The sequence below is a fragment of the Condylura cristata genome, unplaced genomic scaffold (genome assembly GCF_000260355.1).
Source record: "Condylura cristata isolate star-nosed mole 26May11 unplaced genomic scaffold, ConCri1.0 scaffold00022, whole genome shotgun sequence".
In the NCBI taxonomy this organism is placed as follows: domain Eukaryota; kingdom Metazoa; phylum Chordata; class Mammalia; order Eulipotyphla; family Talpidae; genus Condylura; species Condylura cristata.
In genome coordinates, this window is record NW_004567123.1 from 29,159,057 (window position 1) to 29,177,961 (window position 18,905).

An 18,905-nucleotide genomic window follows, 5' to 3' on the forward strand; every position below is an offset into this window, starting at 1 on the left:
TGCCCCTCGAGGCCCTGACACCGGGCCCTGCCTTCCCACCCTCAGGAGCACCTCAACTATGTGACTGAGATTGCCCAGGACGAGATCTACATCCTAGACCCAGACCTGCTGGGGGCATCGGCAAAATGAGCCCTCCCCACCCCCACCTCCCCACCCCCGTTTTTGATCCCATTCCCCACTCCACTCCCACAAAAGGTCTCTGGTATATGGTTGTTCATTTTTTTGTTATTTTCTCGCCTGGTCCTTAATGAACAATGAAAAAATTTTTTAAAATGCTGAAAATTCATTCTTCTAGAAGTTGTGAAACAACTATTTCTCTATATCTGCTCTGTTGCTGTGAGAGGGGTGATGGCACAGGCCCCCGCCCTCCCCTGCCCCCAGGAACTCTGAAAGGAAAAAGTGGGCCACTGGTTTTTTTCCCAGAGTCCAGAGCCCTGGCAAAGAGACCAAAACAGTGCTCAATGGAGAGGCTGGCGAGAGGAATATCAATGACTCGGATGGATGACAAGCCAAGAGCTCCCTGCCGCCAGGCCTCGGGGTGACAGCCCTCAGCCAGTGCCCCAGCGACCCAGAGCCACAGGACAGAGCAGCTTCACCAGGAGGAAACCCCCCAACCACAGGGGCTCTCTTGGGGATTCTGGAGGGTTTTCCTCACTCCATCCCAGTCCCTTGGGGGTCAGAAGCTGTTTCCTTGGGAACACAGAGCCCCAGGGTGTTCCAGGTGCTCTAGGACCAGGAACTGGCCGAGTCAGAGCGCAGGGCCTGAGGGTGAGGAGACAGGACTCCGGAGAGTCTGCCAGGTCTGCATAATCCTGCCCAGCTGTGCCAGCCAGGTCAAGCCACTTAACCAATCTGTGCCTCAATTTCCTTACCTACAAGCTGGGGAGAATATAGTACTGATGGCAGGGTGCTGTTAGGGGAAAAGGAGCTGTAAACACATAGAAAAGTGCTCAGCACATGCCAGCTGCCATGAGCAGCAAGAGGAGAGATGCCCAGACAGTGAACACTCAGAAACCACCCAGACTGCGGTTGTCAAACTGGGTTCCTTGTGGTCTCACAGATGCCAAGGGGTGCCATGTAGCTAGGTGGGTTGGGGAGCCGCACTGGGAGGGCAATGCCCCCTCTTCTGTCTCCTTTCCCATTTCAAATAGATCTCTGTGACATGAGGGGTCCTATCTTACAAGGGGGTGTTATAGTTAAATATTAAATGTTTATAGTTGAAATCCCAGTGTAAAACTCCCATAAAAGTCTCTTACAAGACGCCCAAAGCATAGGCTCAGCTGTGCGCACACAGCTCTGTATGAAAATGTTCAGGGCGAGAGCACCAGTGAATTGGACAAAAGAGGAACAAAATGGTTCAGACCGCTGTGTGACCTTGGGCAAATTAATGCACATCTCTGTTCCCGGGTTTCTTCAAGAGCCTGCGGATTAAATGAGTCCAGGCAAACACCGTTCGCATACCTGATAAACACTAAATATGATTTAGTGGCGATTACTTCATCTAAGAGACAATACAGCACTCTGGGCTCCTATTCTTCTAAGTTCTCTGCTAACATTAACTAGTTTAATCTTCATAAGAACCCCAGGAGGTAGGTATATGATTCTGCTTTATGACTGAGGAAACTGGGGCACAATGAGGTTGTGATTTGGCCAAGTAAGTGAAATGACTTGCTGTGGGGTGAAAATTTTGAGCTCAGAGCTCTGGTTTCATTTCATGAAGCTAGTTACTCAACAAAATATTGGCAGTAGTAATAGCAGTAGGGTGGGGAGGGGAGGAAGAGGAAGGGGAGGAGGGGGAGGGGAAGAAGGAGGAAGGGGAGGGGAAGGAGGAGGGGGAAGAGAAGGAGGAGGAAGGGGAGGAAGGGGAGGGGAGAGGGGAGGAGGAGGGGGAAGGGGAGGAGGAGGAGAAGGCGGGGGATGGGGGGATGACTCCCAGACACCCAGCAGAAATGAGGGATGGAGAACCCCCACCTTGCCTGCAGGCTCTGCTCCATTCTGATATAAAGCCAAGCCTCTACAACCTCGGATATTTGTAAATAAATGTACCGCAGTGGAGATAAAATGAGAGAGATGTGAAGGAGCCAGACTAGGACCAAAATTTTGTCGGGAAACAACCGGCCCTGGAGGGGTGCCCTGGGGTTGCAGCCCCAGCTGGGACATGCCGCCTCACTAGGCTCCTACCGTCCTGCCCCCAACAGCGCCACCCCCCCCCCCCCCGCAGGTCGGGTGCCTATGTCAGTACTGAGCAGGCAGCACTGGAACAGGGCCGGTGAGACTCTGCCCTCTGAAGCACTGGTGAGAGACGCAATAAGCAAATGCGTGGACGGGACAGTTGGTAGAGGCCGTATGATGAAACCAGCAGAGGCGCCAGCAAGACCATGAGGAGACGCTGTGCAGGAAGCAGGACGTCTGGGAAAAGGGGTGCAGAGTGAGACCTCAAGGGGAAGGACGTGGAGACCTGGGGGAGAACTGAGCAGATAGCGCAGGTGCAAGGATCCTGGGGCGAGTCTGGCGTGCTGAGGGACAACACGGGTCAGTGGGAGGGAGAGAACCAGGCTGGGCGGTGGGCAGGAGCCAGATGGCCTTGGGTGCAGGCCCACGTGAGCCCGCCCACCCGAGTCCAGACCCTTGGGGGGTCACAGGCAGTTTTGCAGCAGAAGAAAGAACACCAAGTGGTTCAAGCGAGTTGCTCAAGCCCAGAGCAAGCTCTGGGGTCCCCATGCTGAGGAGCTGCTGGCTGGGCCATGCCCTGGTGCAGGCGCTGGGTGGGGGCTGGCAAGCAGGACTTGCCCTGGGGATGCTGGTCCCTCTGGGGAGGGCGGGGCCAGGGGCGAGGCAGCTGCTGCACAAAGCCTGGTTGAGGAAGCCCTGAGGCCTCCAGGCTTGGGCTGGGAGCCAGAGAGGCTTCTTGGCACGCTCAGAGGCCCGGCGGCCAGCCCATGCGGTTTGGGGCTTTCCCACTATTCCTGGTTCCGAGAAGCCTCTGGGGGGTGGGGTGGGTCATGCCCTCCTCCTGCCTGGGGCTCAGGCCTGATTCACACAGTCCTGGTCAATGGCACTATTCACCCCCCCCCTGTACCCCCACTCAGGGTAAGAAACTCCTGTGGCCCCTGGGTTCTGGTCTCCGAGCCCCCAGCACCAGTCCTGTCCACAGCCAACTCTGTCTGGCTGTGTTTTAAGTTCTCTACACCTTCAACTCATTTGACACCGAAACAATTATCGTAACAACTGTGAGATGGCACCACTGCTATTCGGCATTGTGTGGATGAGGAAGCTGAGGCAAACAGCTGAGCCCGAGTGTCCTGCTTCCACAGCCCAGGCTTCTTACCGCAGCCCTCCTCGGCCTCCTCAAGACCTCAGTAACAAGTCACTTCCTTCTGGAAGCCTTCTCTGACACACTTCCAGGAGAAGGCCGTTATGAGAAGACTCAGACAAGCCCAAGTTCAGCTTCCAGCTCTGCGGCCTATGAGCTGTGTTACCTACAATCAGTCACTTAACCTCTCTGTCCTCAGGATTCCCAACATCTTGGCATTGTATGCCGTGTGTGTGTGGAGTTCCTCTCCCCCTGCCTCTCATGCCTCTCTGCTGCCGGCTACTCCTTGAGACAAGCCAGTACGCGGCTCACCTCCCCCCAGAGGCTGCTTCCCAGAAGCAGTGAGCCTGGCTGGCGGAGCCTGGGTGAGTCTTATGCTGCAACAGGACTTGATACTGAAACTTCGCGTTGAATTTTAAAAGGAAGCACCGGAGAAGTCATCTCAGGTGTCTTTGCCTTCGTTCCAGATTGAGCCTTCGTGGCTATGTTTCTGAAAGCCTTGGCTTACATGGAGATTTTCAGGGGCGGGCTGGAGCCCACAATCAAGAGCTGTGGGTTCATGTCCCCCAAATCTTTTGGCAGCACAAAGCTGGGCCAGCTGTTTCACCCCGGGTTGCTGTTGCCGCCTCCTCACAATGGGGACAGCACTCGAGTCTGGGGCGGCGAACATGAACGCGGCCAACATGGCTGAGCCTAGTGGTGCCTGTGTGGAGAGTTCCGGGGAGCCCCGACTCTGAAGTCAGGTCTCCCGGAGCTTGAACCCCAGCTCCCCTGCACAGCGCCACCACCCCACCTTAGGGAGGGGCTGATTGCCCACGTCCCAGTTTCCCTACCTGTAAAATGGGAATAAAGATGTTACCTGGTGTCGAGGGTCAGTGGGAGGCACCATGGAGGATGGCAAGGGTGAGCCCCCCACTGGGCAGGCAGTGTTCCTCCCTGATCAGGGCTGGCCCACCACCACACTGGCCCCCACTCTGACGCCAGCTCTGCCTTTGAGCTTCCAGAGCCCTCCGGAATAACACTAGCAGTAACATGAATTAATTTTAATAAAAAGCCAACGTTTTTGTCCCAGTGGGTAAGAGCTTCGGCTCTGGAGCACGAACTACAGGATTTAACCCTGAGCAGCACGCAGCAAGCGAGTCTGACCTCTCTGAGCCTCCGTTTCCTGTCCCATGGACTGATGATAGATTTATTGAAGGGGCTTGTTGGGAGGCTTGAGTGAGCTGGTAAGTATGAAGGGCGGAACACAGAACACTGGTTCTTCCTCTGTGTGCACAGAACTGCTACCTCCGATAGCATTAGTATTAGAACTAGTAACGCTATTACTGGTATTCTAGTCAGTAAGACCCTTGAGGGTCCAGCCACACCTTTTCCCACTCTTTCTTGGCAGCCACAATTACCGGGACACCCCCCTACCCCCCCAGGCTGGCAGGCCCCGCTGTCTTACCTCACAGCCTTTGGCCATGGCGAAGCCCCCGCCCAGGAGGAGAATGATGTTCCATGGCACCGTGTCCTGGGCCTTCTTCCATGTTAGCAGCGGCTCTGTCTCTGTGTTGGGGGCTGGGCAGAGAGAGCACTTCTCAGGCCGAGGAGGGGACACAGCCCCGCTGGGCAGAGAAGGACCCAACACACACTCAGGACTCTCAGTCTGGGGAGGGGACCCGGGCCTGCAGCCCATCTTCGTGGGGGGCCCTGGGGGCCCCCAGGGAGCCACAGTCTGGCTTTAGCATCTGCTTTTGGAGCGCTAGGGGAAGAAACAAGCCCACAGTCTGCTCTGTTTAGAATAATTTTCATGGCTCCCATGGCTGAGAATTTCTGGAAGCAGCCAGCACAACAGCCTTCTGGGTAAGTGCCCCTTCCACCCTCATTTACAAGAGAAAGGCTGTCTTTGTAACTGTACAGAGAGGGAAAAGAGAGAAGGAAGTTCAGGAGGATAGAGACACACAGGGTATTTTTGGTTTATGGAATTATAAGAGTTTTATTTCCTAAACAGTTTTATGTCCTCAGGAGTAAGAGAGCTTGTGTCTGCCCTGGTTAGCATGAGGTTTATTGGACATTTTCTGTAAGGGCTTAGAGACTTGACCAGTCCCAGCACGTCTGGGCTGCCCTGCAGGCCTGGCAGGCTGGGCAGAGCCCCTTAGATGCCCTCGGAGGCAGGTGATGGGGCCATCAGACCAGTGGGTGAGACCTGCTGCCCCTGCTTGGGGGCTTAGGCCGCAGCCCCCTGACACCCGACCTTGCCCCCTGCTCCCCGGGCTCCCCGGTGACATATTATTAGTAGCCTCAGGGTCCTGTGACCACCTGCGAGGCACTGATGGTGCTGTGAGGGCCATTTCTGTTCGGTCCCCGTAGACCCCTAGCATCTAGAGTGCTACCTGCCCCCGCCCCTGCACCCCCATAAACACTTGTCAAACAACATATGTGACACATTTGCCCCAATGCTAAATGCACACTCCTGAAATGGGACATTTCGCTGCAGGAGGCCACGGGGAGAGGCCTGGCCCTGTCTGAGGGGTTCCCCACCTCTCAGGATACTTCCTGGTCACTCAACCACTGACACTGGTGTCTTCAAATTTTTATGGTGTTATCTAAAGCAGAAATTTATCACCAGGAAATAAAGTCAATAAAAGACACTAAGATTCTCCCGGGCCCTCCCTGGTGACCCCGCGGGTTGAAGCACAGCACTAAAAAGCTAAAGCCACTTCAGCATGAGTTTGACCCTGCCTGGGAGGTGACCCACGTGGCACGGCAGACCTCTCCTGACTGCCCACTGCTCCCCGCAGCAGTGTACTTCGTCGATCTGCCTGTTCTGCTCCCCGCTCTGTCTCTGGTGAATCCTCTAACCGCCCCTGCACCTCTGGCCTGTACCCCAGTTCTGTATGCACAAATAAATAAACCTTTAAAAAAAAATAAGACCCTCCCTCCAGGTATCATGCAGGCTGAGGGTGCAGACACTCAATTCAGACGTCGGCCCTGCCGGAGGCTGTAGGGCCAAAGGCAACATACAGTGAGATAAACAGCTGGAAAAAAGCACAGAGTGATGTAAAAATAAAGTACTATATTACATCTATAAAACAAGATAAACAGCTGGGGGTCTTAGTTAAGACCTTTTGCTCAGGTCCTGGTATGCTGCTTAGTCCCTGGTAGGAATCTTGTCCGGTGTTAACCACGAAGCAAAATGGAGCTGGGTGGGGGGAGGGTGTCCATGAAACCGACCCTGTACCCAGTCCTTGGTCTGCCACTGGGTCTGTTGGCCTCTTGGTCTGTAGCCATGTCATATCTGACGTGCAGCTGCCATTGCTAACCCACCCAGGGCCTGGTATATGAGCCCCTGACTTCCTACCAACCCGGGTCAGTCTCTGGGTGCAAATAAGCTAAGTCAGCACCAGAGCAATTAACCTGCTTGTTGGTGTGCAACTTTTCTCTGTGCCATATAACTTCCACCCAAACTGGAAGAGACTGCCAGAGATGTCGGCAGGCCCAGCCCTTTGTCCTTCGTTGATAAAATATTACTTTATTAGAGAGGCAGCCAAGGTCTGAGAAAGAAAGTACAAGGTAAAAGTGGGACAGAGGTCTGGCAAGGGCCTGAACTTGACTTCGGGAAAAGGCAGATTAAGTGGTGACCTAGCGAGTTTTTCGAAGGCTGCCTGCAGTGCGGTGAGCACCAATTAACCTCAGTTGCCACTGTCTTTTTTATTTTCCCATCGACCCGGGTCCTTGCTGGACGGACAAGCCTTGCCTCTAAAAATGTGAATTTCTCACTTTCCACGTTATGGCAGCAGGCTGTCTAGACAGTGGCTGGAAGCGCAGGCTGTGAACTTGAACCAGATCTGTCCTAGCTCTGCCGCTTTGCTGAGTGACCTGTGCTAGCGACTGGCTCTCTGAGCTTCAGTGTCTCATCTGCACAGCAGAGCAACAGAATCTCCTCAGAGACCTACCGGGGAGATGAAACGAGCCCACATGTGCGAAGAGCACCTCCCCAGTCATTAACTGACAGTCAAAGATGGAGGACTTAGGATGGATCAAGCCCTCTTCTAGACCTGGAGCTGCAGAGGCGGCCAGACAGACAAAGTGCCTCCTTTAGGGGAACTGACATTGCAGCGAGAAGGCAGGCATAAGCCAGCACACAGACATGGTCGGGAAGTTGTGCGTGCTGCGAAGAGAGAGGACAGAGCAGAGAGGGTGACAGGGGAGCAGGCTTTGTAGATGGCGCCGTCAGGGAAAGCTTCTCTGGGGAGGGGACGGCTGGGCAGATCTGCAGAGTGGTGGGGGCAGTGAGGCAGGCAGAGTCCTGGAGAGAGGGCAGAGAGGACATGGAAGGCATCACCGCCATCATCGTTGTGGCAGCTGCCGGCGTGGCTGGCACATGGCAGGCACAGCCTCGATCCTTGCTGAGCGTCACAAAGGGAGAGAAGCCAGGTGCGACTCAGAACCCCGGGGGGTGGAAGACGGGCGTGGTGAGCACACAGAGTCAAGGTCGCCCGCCGCTGGGTGCTGCCTCTGGCCCCGTCACCACATGACAGGCCAGCTGACGTTCGCCCATGGGAATCATGGGAATCTGTGTGTGCCCAGTGGCGGGTACCAGGACACAGCATGTCAGCTTGCATGGCCGCCGGCGACCAGCAGACAGGCCCGTTCCCAGCACAGGCCGCCCTGGGAAGTCCAGTTCCTGGGTCCCTGTGCTGGGGTGGCGGGCTCTGTGTGACCCCGGGCCGCACCCAAACAGCGGAGGTGTCCACCAACTCCTGCTGGTGGCTCATACCATGTTTATTTCTCAATTCAAATCAGTTGCCAATATTTAAAATCAAGAAGATTTCAGAAAATTCCAGATTTTCTGCTTCTCTTGAAAAATCAGCAAATCTAGCAAAACACGCCCTGCTCTCCTGCCTGGCGACACCCCCTGGCAGCCCAGTAACAGCGGCCCTCGCTGAGCAGTGATGGCCAGCTAGCCACAGACCCCGCCAGTCCCGACACCGAAGGTCCTGCCCCTTCGCCTCACCCCTGCCAGCTTCCTCCTAGCACAGAAACTGGGTTCTGCTTTAAAAGTGTGTCGGGGAGATGGTGGGGCGGGGGGGATGCCACCTTTCGTGAAGTAGATTCTTCCCCTGCTGAGCATGCCACAGGTCCCTGGCAGGCAGGTGGGCATCCAGCCTGCCCTACAGGGCTGCCACCACCACAGCCAGGCTCAGGCAGTGTCTCGGGCACTGGTGGGAGCCCGGGCAGGGCGGACTCTCGGCTGGCAGAAATGGCGGCCTGTGGGTGAGACCCCAGGTGAAGGAGACGCTGGACCAGCCAGATGTTTACTCAAAGCAGTGTCCGCAGTAACCAGAGAGATGATGTGGGCGAAAAAAGTGAAATGGTGAGAAATGGAGGGCAACCCGAGACAGAGAGGCCGTGGGCACCAGGGAGCGTGAGTGGGCTTAGGAAGCGGACGCGGTGATGCAAGAGGAAGTGGACAGAGGACGTGAGCGAGGAGGAGGCGGGACGTAAGGAACTGAGGGTGAGGACGAGGCCGACTCGGAGGGAGCAGACGGACACGTGGAGGGTAAACACTGGAAGGGGCCAGAAGCTCAGGGTGTGCGGCGGGCAGCGGCGGGCACTGAGGGAGCAGATGGGTGGGCGTCGGGGGAACAGAAGGCACAAGAGGGAATGAAGCAGAAGCTGTAAGGACCCCAGAGCCAAGACGCGGAGGAGACGTGAAGGGCCGAGACGATGGAGAGACGGAGAAATAACCCCCGGAGTGGGTGCGAGGGATGCTGGTCGGAAGTGTGGAAGCAGGTGGGGACAATAAGGGTGAGCTGGGGCTCCTCAGCCCTCAGGCCCGGCACGCCCGCGCCCCGTGCCAGCCTCCTCAAGGCAGCCACCGCAGTAGCGCTGGGCGCCGGGGTGGGGGGGGGCGGTACCTCGCCTTGTAACACTCCGTCTTCCTCAGGAGACTAAGGCTGGCCACAGGCAGAGGCCCTAGCTCCTTCTTCTGCCCAGGGCTCAGCCGCCCCCCGGGTGGTGATCCGCCACCCCAGTCTCTCACAGGGGACGGGGTCAGCTGACAGACTCCTGCCGGGAACCAGAGGGGTCCCCAGCTGTGATGGTCAGTGTGGAGGTTTTGGCGAGTGGACATGCAGCCTTTGGTGCCCACACTTCCTGTTCTTTTATTAAAGGCCTGGCCCCTTCGGCCACTGAGTTGCAATGAAAGGACCAGAAAGTATTTTGGGCTTTGTGGGTCCAGAGGCAAGGTTAAGGGTTGGTGTAGGTACTTATATAGCCAATGAAAAGAAATGCCCACAAATTTCTTATTAAAACAATCTAAAAACTTTATTTATGGACACTGAAATTTGAATTCCATGGGCTACGTCATGAAATAGTTTTCCCTTGCGTCTTCACAACCGTTTAAAAAGGTGAACGCTATTGCTAGCTCATGGGTTGTACAAACAGTCAGCCAGCTGGGCTGGGCTGTCCGCGGTGGCCACCGGCCCTGCCCTCGGCAGCCTAAGTGCCCGGAGAAGGTGAAGGCTCAGACAGGGGAAGGGATGAAGCATGAAGCAGGACCATGTGGCTAGTGCAGGGGGTGGTCAGGCCCTAGCGGGGTCCCCTGCAGACCAGTCTTCAGGGAACCCCCATCGTGATGCCCCAGCCCTGAGCATCTTACCTTTAAAGTCAAACCACCACTTGAAGGAGGGCCTCTGCGAGGGGAAGAAGAACAAGATGGTGACAATGGCCACACCGGTGACGGCATCAGAAAGAAACCTACAATGACAAGGCCCCACAGCATATGACCCAGACATCTCAGCAGGTCAGGGCCTGGCAGCTTTACCCAAGAGGATGCGGGTTGGGGGAGTCAGCCCCGCTGTCCCGGGGGCATTATGGCAGGCATGGGCCCTTCCTGCACCATGCTCAACGTGGACGCCACCATCCGGCAGGAAAAACCCTCCTCCATGCTCCCTAGGGCATTTAGATGCTGCTTGAGCCAGACAGATGCTTATTCTCACAAATGAAGGACTCTAGGAAGAAGGAAGAACCTGAGAACCCCAAAAGGACCCCCATGAATCACTTAACCGGGGCTCCTGTTAGAGCCCTGTTCTGCTCCTGCCTTTCTCCCGGGGTGTGTGGCTGCCCGCTCACGTCAGAGCTGATGAAGCAGCCCCCGGCCCCTCAAGCACTCAAGCCCACCTTTCAAGGATCCACAGCACATCTTGGGGAGATGTTAAGCTCACAGAAGCTTAGAAACAGCCCTCGAGGGCAGGCACCAGCTAGTTCAGGAATCTGAGATTCAGAGCAGAAGCAACTTACTCAAGACCAGCCCACGGTCCGAGCATATCCAAGTGCCAGGGTTCTGGCTAAAAGGTCAACGGCACCCAGAGCCAGTGGCTACCCAAAGCTGTGCTGTCCACACATCTGGGAAGAAGAGAATTTGAAAGGCCAAGAACTGGAGAAAGACGGCCAATATCCCAGCTAGAGAAAGAGAAGTGGATATGCTCATAGGGACGATTTGTCCGCACTGGCTGGCAAACCTGGAGGGGTGGGGACCCTCACCAGGGGAATGAGGAACCCACACCAGCAGCAGGGAGGGCACCAGGCCAACCGGAGGCGGGGTGGTCGGCCACACGGTTCAAGACGCTCCGTGTAGGAAAGCCTGGATCCACTCATACTTCCAGGGGTTTAGCCTCAGGAAATAATTGGACTCTAGCACACACTTTATGTAACGGGATGTTTATTCTCAACAAGAGTTAAGAAAAGGAAGGTTTTAAAATATATTGTGCGTGTGTGTGTATATATATATACACACACACATACATATGCATATATAAAAGTACATATATAAGTATATATGTGTGTATATATATATCAGTACATATATATAAAAATGATATGTGTGTGTGTGTGTGTGTGTGTGTATGCTGTATTTGCCTACAAGAAAAAAGTCAAGACATCTGATCTTTATGTGCTGACATGGAAATGCAACCAAGATATTTTGCAATTTTTTTTTAAAGCAAGTTGCAGGATTGGACACAGCCCACAAAGTAACTGGATAAAAAAGATGCTCCCATTCTACAGAACATTACGCAGTGTCAGAAAAGGAGGAAGCAGGCCAGAAAGAGCGAATTGCCTGGGTGGTATCATTGTATGTTACAACTCGGGGTTATAGGTGTGCGTGTGGGGGGTCATAGGTAGTCTGTGTGTGCTGCACAGTTCTGGAATACGCAACGCCAAGCTTTCGTTGTGGTCATGTCTGAGTAGTGGGACAGGAGGCAGATGAAGGGCAAATGTCTGTACTTTTCCAAGTTGGCATCTGAGTTTAGTACAGTAAGGACACGCCACTTTTACAGTTAAAGAAAAAAGCCGATCACACTGATGTTTAGTGCCATCACATTTCTGTTTGAAAAATCTTGCATTTAGATCGGTTTGTTTTTAGCTAGTCGGCATGTGTTTTTAAACTTAGTTTACAGATCAAGTTTAAGTGGGTATAATTAACGTGCCATAAAATGCACACGTCCCTGCATTCTGACTAATGTCCAGTCGTGTAGCCCACCACCAAATGTACCAACAGCTCTGAGCAGACATTTTCAAATCAGAAAAGATGTGTATCAGAACTGGAGGCTGAGATGCTAGGGGGATTGGCTTTCTTTGTATTGTTGTGATGTGGAGAACACCCATTTATTCATTTGAAAAAATAACAAAGTACCTACATTTTGGAAAAATAAAATAAAAAAAAAACTGGCTGCGGGTCTGGCTCTCGCGGCTAAGCCGAGTGCGTCCAGCCCGCAGTCTCCGCGGCGCCTCGGCGGCTGCCGCGGCCCATGGGGAGCGTCGGCCGGGCGGGCCGGCACTAAACTGAAAAGAAGATGTCCCTGTATGATGACCTGGGAGTGGAGACCAGTGACTCAAAAACAGAGGGCTGGTCCAAAAATTTCAAACTTTTGCCATCTCAGCTCCAGGTGAAGAAGGCAGCTGTCACTCAGGCCAAGAGCCAGAGGACAAAACAAAGTACAGTCCTTGCCCCAGTAATTGACCTCAAGAGAGGCGGTTCTTCAGATGACCGGCAGATTGTGGACACCCCGCCACCGGCCTCAAGGATCCTGTTCCCAGTGGATTTTCTGCAGGAGAAGTTTTGATTCCCTTAGCTGATGACTATGATCCTATGTTTCCTAATGATTATGAGAAAGTAGTGAAGCGCCAAAGAGGAGCGACAGAGACAGCGGGAGCTGGAAAGACAAAAAGAAATAGAAGAGAGAGAAAAGAGGCGTAAAGACAGACATGAAGCTAGCGGGTTTTCAAGGCGACCAGATCCAGATTCTGATGAAGATGAAGATTATGAACGAGAAAGGAGAAAAAGAAGTATGGGCGGAGCTGCCATCGCACCTCCTACTTGTCTTGTAGAGAAAGACAAAGAGTTACCCCGAGATTTTCCTTATGAAGAGGATTCAAGACCTCGCTCACAGTCTTCCCAAGCTGCTATCCCTCCCCCTATATATGAGGAACCAGACAGACCCAGATCTCCTACTGGGCCAGGCAACTCCTTCCTTGCCAACATGGGTGGCACAGTTGTGCATAAAATCATGCAGAAATACGGCTTCCGGGAAGGCCAGGGTCTTGGGAAGCATGAGCAAGGGCTGAGCACAGCATTGTCAGTAGAAAAGACAAGTAAGAGAGGAGGCAAGATTATCGTGGGCGAGCCACGGAGAAAGATGCATCCAAGAAGTCAGATTCAAATCCATTCACTGAAATACTTAAGTGTCCCACTAAAGTGGTCCTACTAAGGAACATGGTTGGTGCAGGAGAAGTAGATGAAGATTTGGAAGTTGAAACCAAGGAAGAATGTGAAAAATACGGCAAAGTTGGAAAATGTGTGATATTTGAAATTCCTGGTGCCCCTGATGATGAAGCAGTATGAATATTTTTAGAATTTGAGAGGGTTGAATCAGTAATTAAAGCTCTTGTTGATCTGAATGGAAGGTATTTTGGTGGACGGGTGGTAAAAGCATGTTTCTACAATTTGGATAAATTCAGGGTCTTGGATTTGGCCGAACAAGTTTGATTTTAAGACCCAGAACACAAGTCACCTCCCGTGACCCTTAAATGAACTGCAAGCTGAGCAAAGAAGAAAAAGCCAGTCTACATGGCTGTTGGGTACAGAGATTCTTGGAAACACTTCTAAGATATATGTTCATTGATCCCTTTTTTATTTTGTGGTTTTTTAATATAGTATAAAAATCCTTAAGGCCCTCCCTGGTAGCGCAGCGGGTTAAAGCACAGCACTGAGAAGCTAAAGTCACTTCAGCATGAGTTCGATTCCCGCCTGCCCTGGAGGTGACCACATGGCGCAGCAGACCTCTCCTGACGCGCCCGCTGCTCCCCTCAGCAGTGTACTTCGTCGATCTGCCTGTTCTGCTCCCCACTCTGTCTCTGGTGAAGCCTCTCACCCTCCACATGTCTGGCCTGTACCCCAGTTCTGTACGAATAAATAAATAAATCTTAAAAAAAAATCCTTAAAAATAAAAATAAAAATAAAACTTCTTTTGGCTTCCTGAAAAGATACTGTTTTTTTCTCATCACATCCCTTGTGAGATCAAAAGTTATCTCACCCACTTCCCTGAGGGGCGGGGCCTGCGGGCCTCAGGGTAAAGTGGAGAGCTGCGAAGATGTGGTTGAAGGGTAACCCCATGCCAGATTTTGAAGATTCAGTATGGGGGAAAGAAGGTAGACTATCTCAGTAATCATCTAGTGTATGATTCCCTGTTGAAATAACATGCAGCGTTAAATAAAATATATTCTTAAAACTAATTTCACCTCCATCTTTTGACTTTTTAAACGTGACTACTAGAAAGCTTGAAATTACAGGTGTGGGTCACATGATCTCTCTGGGGGTGGTGCTGGCCCAGTGGCCCCCTCACGCTTCCTGGAGCACCCCTGTCTAGCCCTTTGCTAGCCCACTGCTTCAGGCTTTCCCGAAGCTGGTTTCTTCTCTATTTCTCCTCTACCCAGTGCCCAAGTACTGGGATGCTTAAAGCCTTCTACACTCTCGCTATACGCTTCCCTAGTGGTGGACCCAGCGATTTTTTGGTACTTAAATTTCAAATTTACACAATGACTCCAGACTGCTCTCGGCAACCTGATACCGCCTCTGCAGAATGCACTGCGCTTGAAAGCCCTATTAGACTTGCTAAGTCTAAACCAAGTCCAAAAGAGGGTTGGTAGGTTGCTAACCACCCTCAGCTCCCTTAAGAATGTTCTTTGCCAGCTAACCTCCCTCTCCGCAGGTATTCCTCCCTCCCCCCAGTCCAACCCCATACCAATCCTGAAATACATCTTGATGCTCCAACCCCACGCCCACTTCCATTTAGGCCCTGGAACCTTCCCCCTAGAATGGTATCTGCAAATATCTCTGTCTTCGCCGCTCGCTTGCTCTCTGCCGCGACTCAGCGTTGTCACCGTCGCAGGAAGGAAGTCACCTACAATGCGTCACTGAACAGGCGTGGCCGTGTTCCAGCAAGACCTGCTGAATGAACGCTAAAATGTGACTCCACTTTCCCGTGCCACAGAACATTGTCTTTTGGCTCTTCCATTGCCCTCCCAAAGTGTAAAAACTGCTGAAAATGCAAATGCAAAACTTGTGTCTAGGCTTGGCCAACCTTGTCCTACATGGTGGGGTCACTGAGGTGGGGTCTTACCTGTTCCCTCCCACATATATTTTGGCCCCCACTATTCACTCCCTATTAAATATAGCTAAAATCTTGAGTTCTCCCCATGGCTATTCTAACACTTGACGTGTATTAATTCAAATCCTCACCACAAGCTCACGAGAAGTGCCCATCACAGTACCGTTGAACAGATGAGGACGCTGAGACACAGGCAGGTTAGGTGAGGTGCTCCCCACCGCTCCCCAACCTTTTTCTGGACTTGGTGTAGATGTAGCAAGTCGAATAGAGCTTTCAAGTGCAGTGCGTTATGAAGAGAAGGTATCAGGTGCAGAGAGCAGTCTGGAGTCATTGTGTAAATTTGGAATTTAAGTACCAAACCCCAAATACTTAATGCACTGACAAGTTCCTCACGCTCTGGCCCTCCCATCCCCATCTCACCGACCCCCTCCTTTCACAGGGGCTCCCCTCAGTCCTTGGCCAGTGCCAAGTAGGTCCCTACCCAGGCTTTGTACCAGCAGACATTCCCAGGAGTATCCGGCTTTCCCCCTCCTCTTCCCAGCCTTGGTCCTTCCCCAACCTCTCCAAATCTACCCCTCACCCTGTTCTGAAACAGGCGTCTCACCCTTCCATGCCCTCTCCACAACCTGCCGTTACTTGGTTTCTACTTGTTTTTGTCTCTCTCCCACAAGCAGCATCATGCTTAGCACGTAACGGCTCCCAGTGTCGTCAGTGGACCGAGTAGAGGGAGATTTACTCTGGGTCAGAAGGAGTGGAAATGGCAGAACTGGAATCAAACGCAGTTTGGTCGGATTCCAAAGCCAAAACTCTGAACACATGAGACACCAACTATTTTATCATCCAAACCTAAAATACATTGCGAGTAGCATGTATTACTGTCACTAATTGCTTGGGGTGAGAGCTGCAAACCCGGCAGTTTCCCCCTGGTCTCCCCAGCTCGGTGGTTCTTGGGGCCAACCGGCCCCTGGCACCTGCCCTACTGGCCTCTGTCCCACAGGTCCCCAGAGTCTCACCCAGGGGTGAAGAAGCTGGCCCAGCCGGGGATGAACTTCGGGTCCCGGGAGAAGAGGAGGATGGCGAACATGCAGAAAAGGATGAAAACGGCCTGCTCAGCAAACCTGTGGCACAAATATGCAGGCAGTGGTGACCACGGGCATGGGGAGTCCCCGTGGGTGCCCGCCGGGTGTCACTGGGAGGGTCCTTTCTCTGAGAAGCGCAGAGAACTGTCACATCTGAGAGCCTCCAGAGGGAGGGAAAGGGTGCCCCTCGGCCCAGGATTCTTCCCAAGCATCAAGTGCCCCTCCTCCCAAAACCACTTATGCCACTCTTAGCTGGAAGGGTCCTAAGGAGAATCAAAAGAGAGGGACAGAGTGAAAGAGAGTCAGACGAGCAAAAAGAAAATCAACGGCTAGAAAGAGAGGTGGGCAAGAAGAGAGAGTTAGACACAGAGAGGGATAGACCCCGAGGGGGACACAGAGAAGGGTAGATGGAGGACCACCCCAGTGTTGAGCACCCGACGTGCCCAGGCAGGGTCAGGCATCCAGAGAGCCAGGAGTGATGGGTGACTCAGGGGATGAGGAGGGGTTTTCTGGGCCCCAGCACCAGGACAAAAAGCTGACGGTGAAAGCTGCCTCCTGAGCCAACCCCCCTCTCCAGCCTTCAAAGCCATTGGCCCTGAAGTGGGAATCAGTCTCCCAGGAGTCAGGCCGCGGTAGTTCTCCTGACACTCTAACCGCCTGCTTTCCCCACCCTGAGGACCGCCATATCACGCACTTGATGGGCCCCAGATTCTGGAATTCCTCTCGAATCACTGCTCGAGCCCTATTTTCTGCATCACTTCTGAGTTCAGACTTCTTCCTCCAGCCCCTGGAACAGAAAGTGCGAGGTTAGAGGTGCCTGTGTCAGGCATGGCTACCTTCTCCCCACCCACTGTCACCTAGCCAGGCCTTGCATCTGTGTCCTGGAGACTGACGCAGCCTGATGAGAGGTCTCCCTACCTGTCCTCCCTTTCTAGAACGTGCTCTCCCCACTTACTGACTGGATGGACATCTAAAAATGTGAATCTGATCATAAGACTTAAAATCCTTTAGGGCTCAAGCAGACAAATCAATGGAAACAAAATGAAAACCCAGAAATAGACCCAAAACACACAGGAGATTTAGTCCCATGGTAAAGTTGATGTCTCAGGTGGTTGTGGGAAAGATGGTGTTGAACACAGAGGTCAGAGGAACAGACTTGAGAGCTCAGAAATGAAACCTGGTTTTGTTGGTCAGTGACAAGGTCGCCGGGGCCATCAGAGGGAAAAGAGAGATGTTCAACAAGTCACATCAGGACAACGGAACAGTCACATGCAGAATAATGAGCATGGTGCCTACTTCCTACGATGTATAAATTTGAACTCCCGGCCCTCCCTGGTGGCGCAGCGGGTTACAGCACAGCACTAAGAAGCTTAAGCCGCTTCCGCATGAGTTCGATCCCTGCCTGCCCCGGAGGTGACCCACATGGCCGGCAGACCTCATCTGACCCGCCCGCTGCTCCCCTCAGCAGTGTACTTCGTCGATCTGCCTGTTCTGCTCCCCACTCTGTCTCTGGTGAATCCTCTCATCCCCCTGCACCTCTGGCCTGTACCCCAGTCCTGTATGAATAAATAAATAAATCTTTAAAAAAAAAAAAAAACCTGAACTCCCAAGGCACGAAGATTTAAATATGAAATTAAAAAAAAAAACACAGGGGAAATTTTTCATGACCTTGAATTAGGCAACACTTTCTTAGACACCAAGAACCCACACAACTAAAGATAAACTGGACTTCATCCAAGTGAAAGACTTTTGTATGTTTGGCAGCCTCGGGACAGCTGAGTGGCCATTCGGAACCAAAATATGATGCTGTATTCAAACTTTATCCTGTGCCCTGAAGATAAATTTCAAGCACAGCAATGATTTGATCATAAAACATATAAAAATACTGGGAGAAAACATGAGATTTTAAAAATATAGCTCCTGTCACTGAAATTTTTTTCTAACTGTAATTGAAAATCCAGAAGCCATATGGGGAAAGATTGACAAGTTCATCTACATGAAAAATTTCTGAACCACTCTGCCTGAAGGAAAGAACTGTGGGCAAAGAAAAACATGAATCATGCAAAGCTATTTGAAACTCATAGTGAGAAGAAGCACTAATCTCTCAATATCTAAAGAATATTAGAAATCAGAAAGACCAACAATCCATTTGAAAAATATGGAAAGGAGATAAACACAGTTTAACGGCTCACAAGAAAGGAAATCCCTACAGTCCCCAGGAGTATACGGAAGCTTTTCATTTTACCCCTCAATATGAAGAGTTGCTCAAAAATCACTGCTAATAAAATACTTTTTCTTTTTTCCCTATTCTACTGGCAAAAACCACCTTACTATCTGGAAACAGACACTCTCATATCCTGTAAAAGGGAGAGCAAATGAGTAAAATTCCCAAGAGGGACAATTTGACATAGCTAAGAAAATTGTCAGTCAGGTCACATTTATGAAATTTATCCTACCAAAATATCTGTTTATACCCAAAATGGGGTCCATCACAGGAAACAAGTCTGTATCTGAATTGGTTTGTATTTGCTTAAGGAGATGCTGGAAGCCTGGAGTCCTAATCTCGCGGTCTGGCCTCGGAGTGGCCCCTGCTCCGCGGCCGCCTCTGAGCAGCGCTGGCCCTTAACCCCTGGCCTCTCGCTCCTGCGCCCACGCTCACACGTGCGTACTCGCGTGCTCGCTGGGCCACGTGTCCCCAACCACAGGGCCACGTACGTGCCAAGCCCCTCAGCCACGGGATCCACACAGCAGCGAGAGGGCAGATAAAAGCCTGAACTCATGGTTTCGCTCATAGCAGGAGCATAAAGGACCAGGCGAGAAAATAACAAGAATAATGAGCAGCCATATACCAGAGACATT

At 52.3% G+C, this 18,905-nt stretch overlaps 1 protein-coding gene and 1 pseudogene across 4 annotated transcripts in view; one reads left to right on the forward strand and one right to left on the reverse strand.

Annotated features, from left to right (window-relative positions):
• The window catches only part of SLC13A3 (solute carrier family 13 (sodium-dependent dicarboxylate transporter), member 3), a 50,879-nt gene that overhangs the window by 12,940 nt on the left and 19,034 nt on the right, over nt 1-18,905 (reverse strand). For 2 of the 4 annotated variants that reach the window (XM_012728273.1, XM_012728274.1), the window contains exons 6-9: nt 16,741-16,833; nt 15,981-16,085; nt 9,960-10,057; nt 4,761-4,873 (exon numbers count right to left, since the gene is read on the reverse strand). In XM_012728273.1, the coding sequence (XP_012583727.1) occupies nt 4,761-4,873; nt 9,960-10,057; nt 15,981-16,085; nt 16,741-16,833 (409 nt within the window). The remainder of the gene's footprint in view (nt 1-4,760; nt 4,874-9,959; nt 10,058-15,980; nt 16,086-16,740; nt 16,834-18,905) is intronic. The other 2 variants (XM_012728272.1, XM_004687447.2) reach the window with 1 other exon arrangement.
• LOC101635472 lies at nt 12,052-13,412 on the forward strand (annotated as a pseudogene).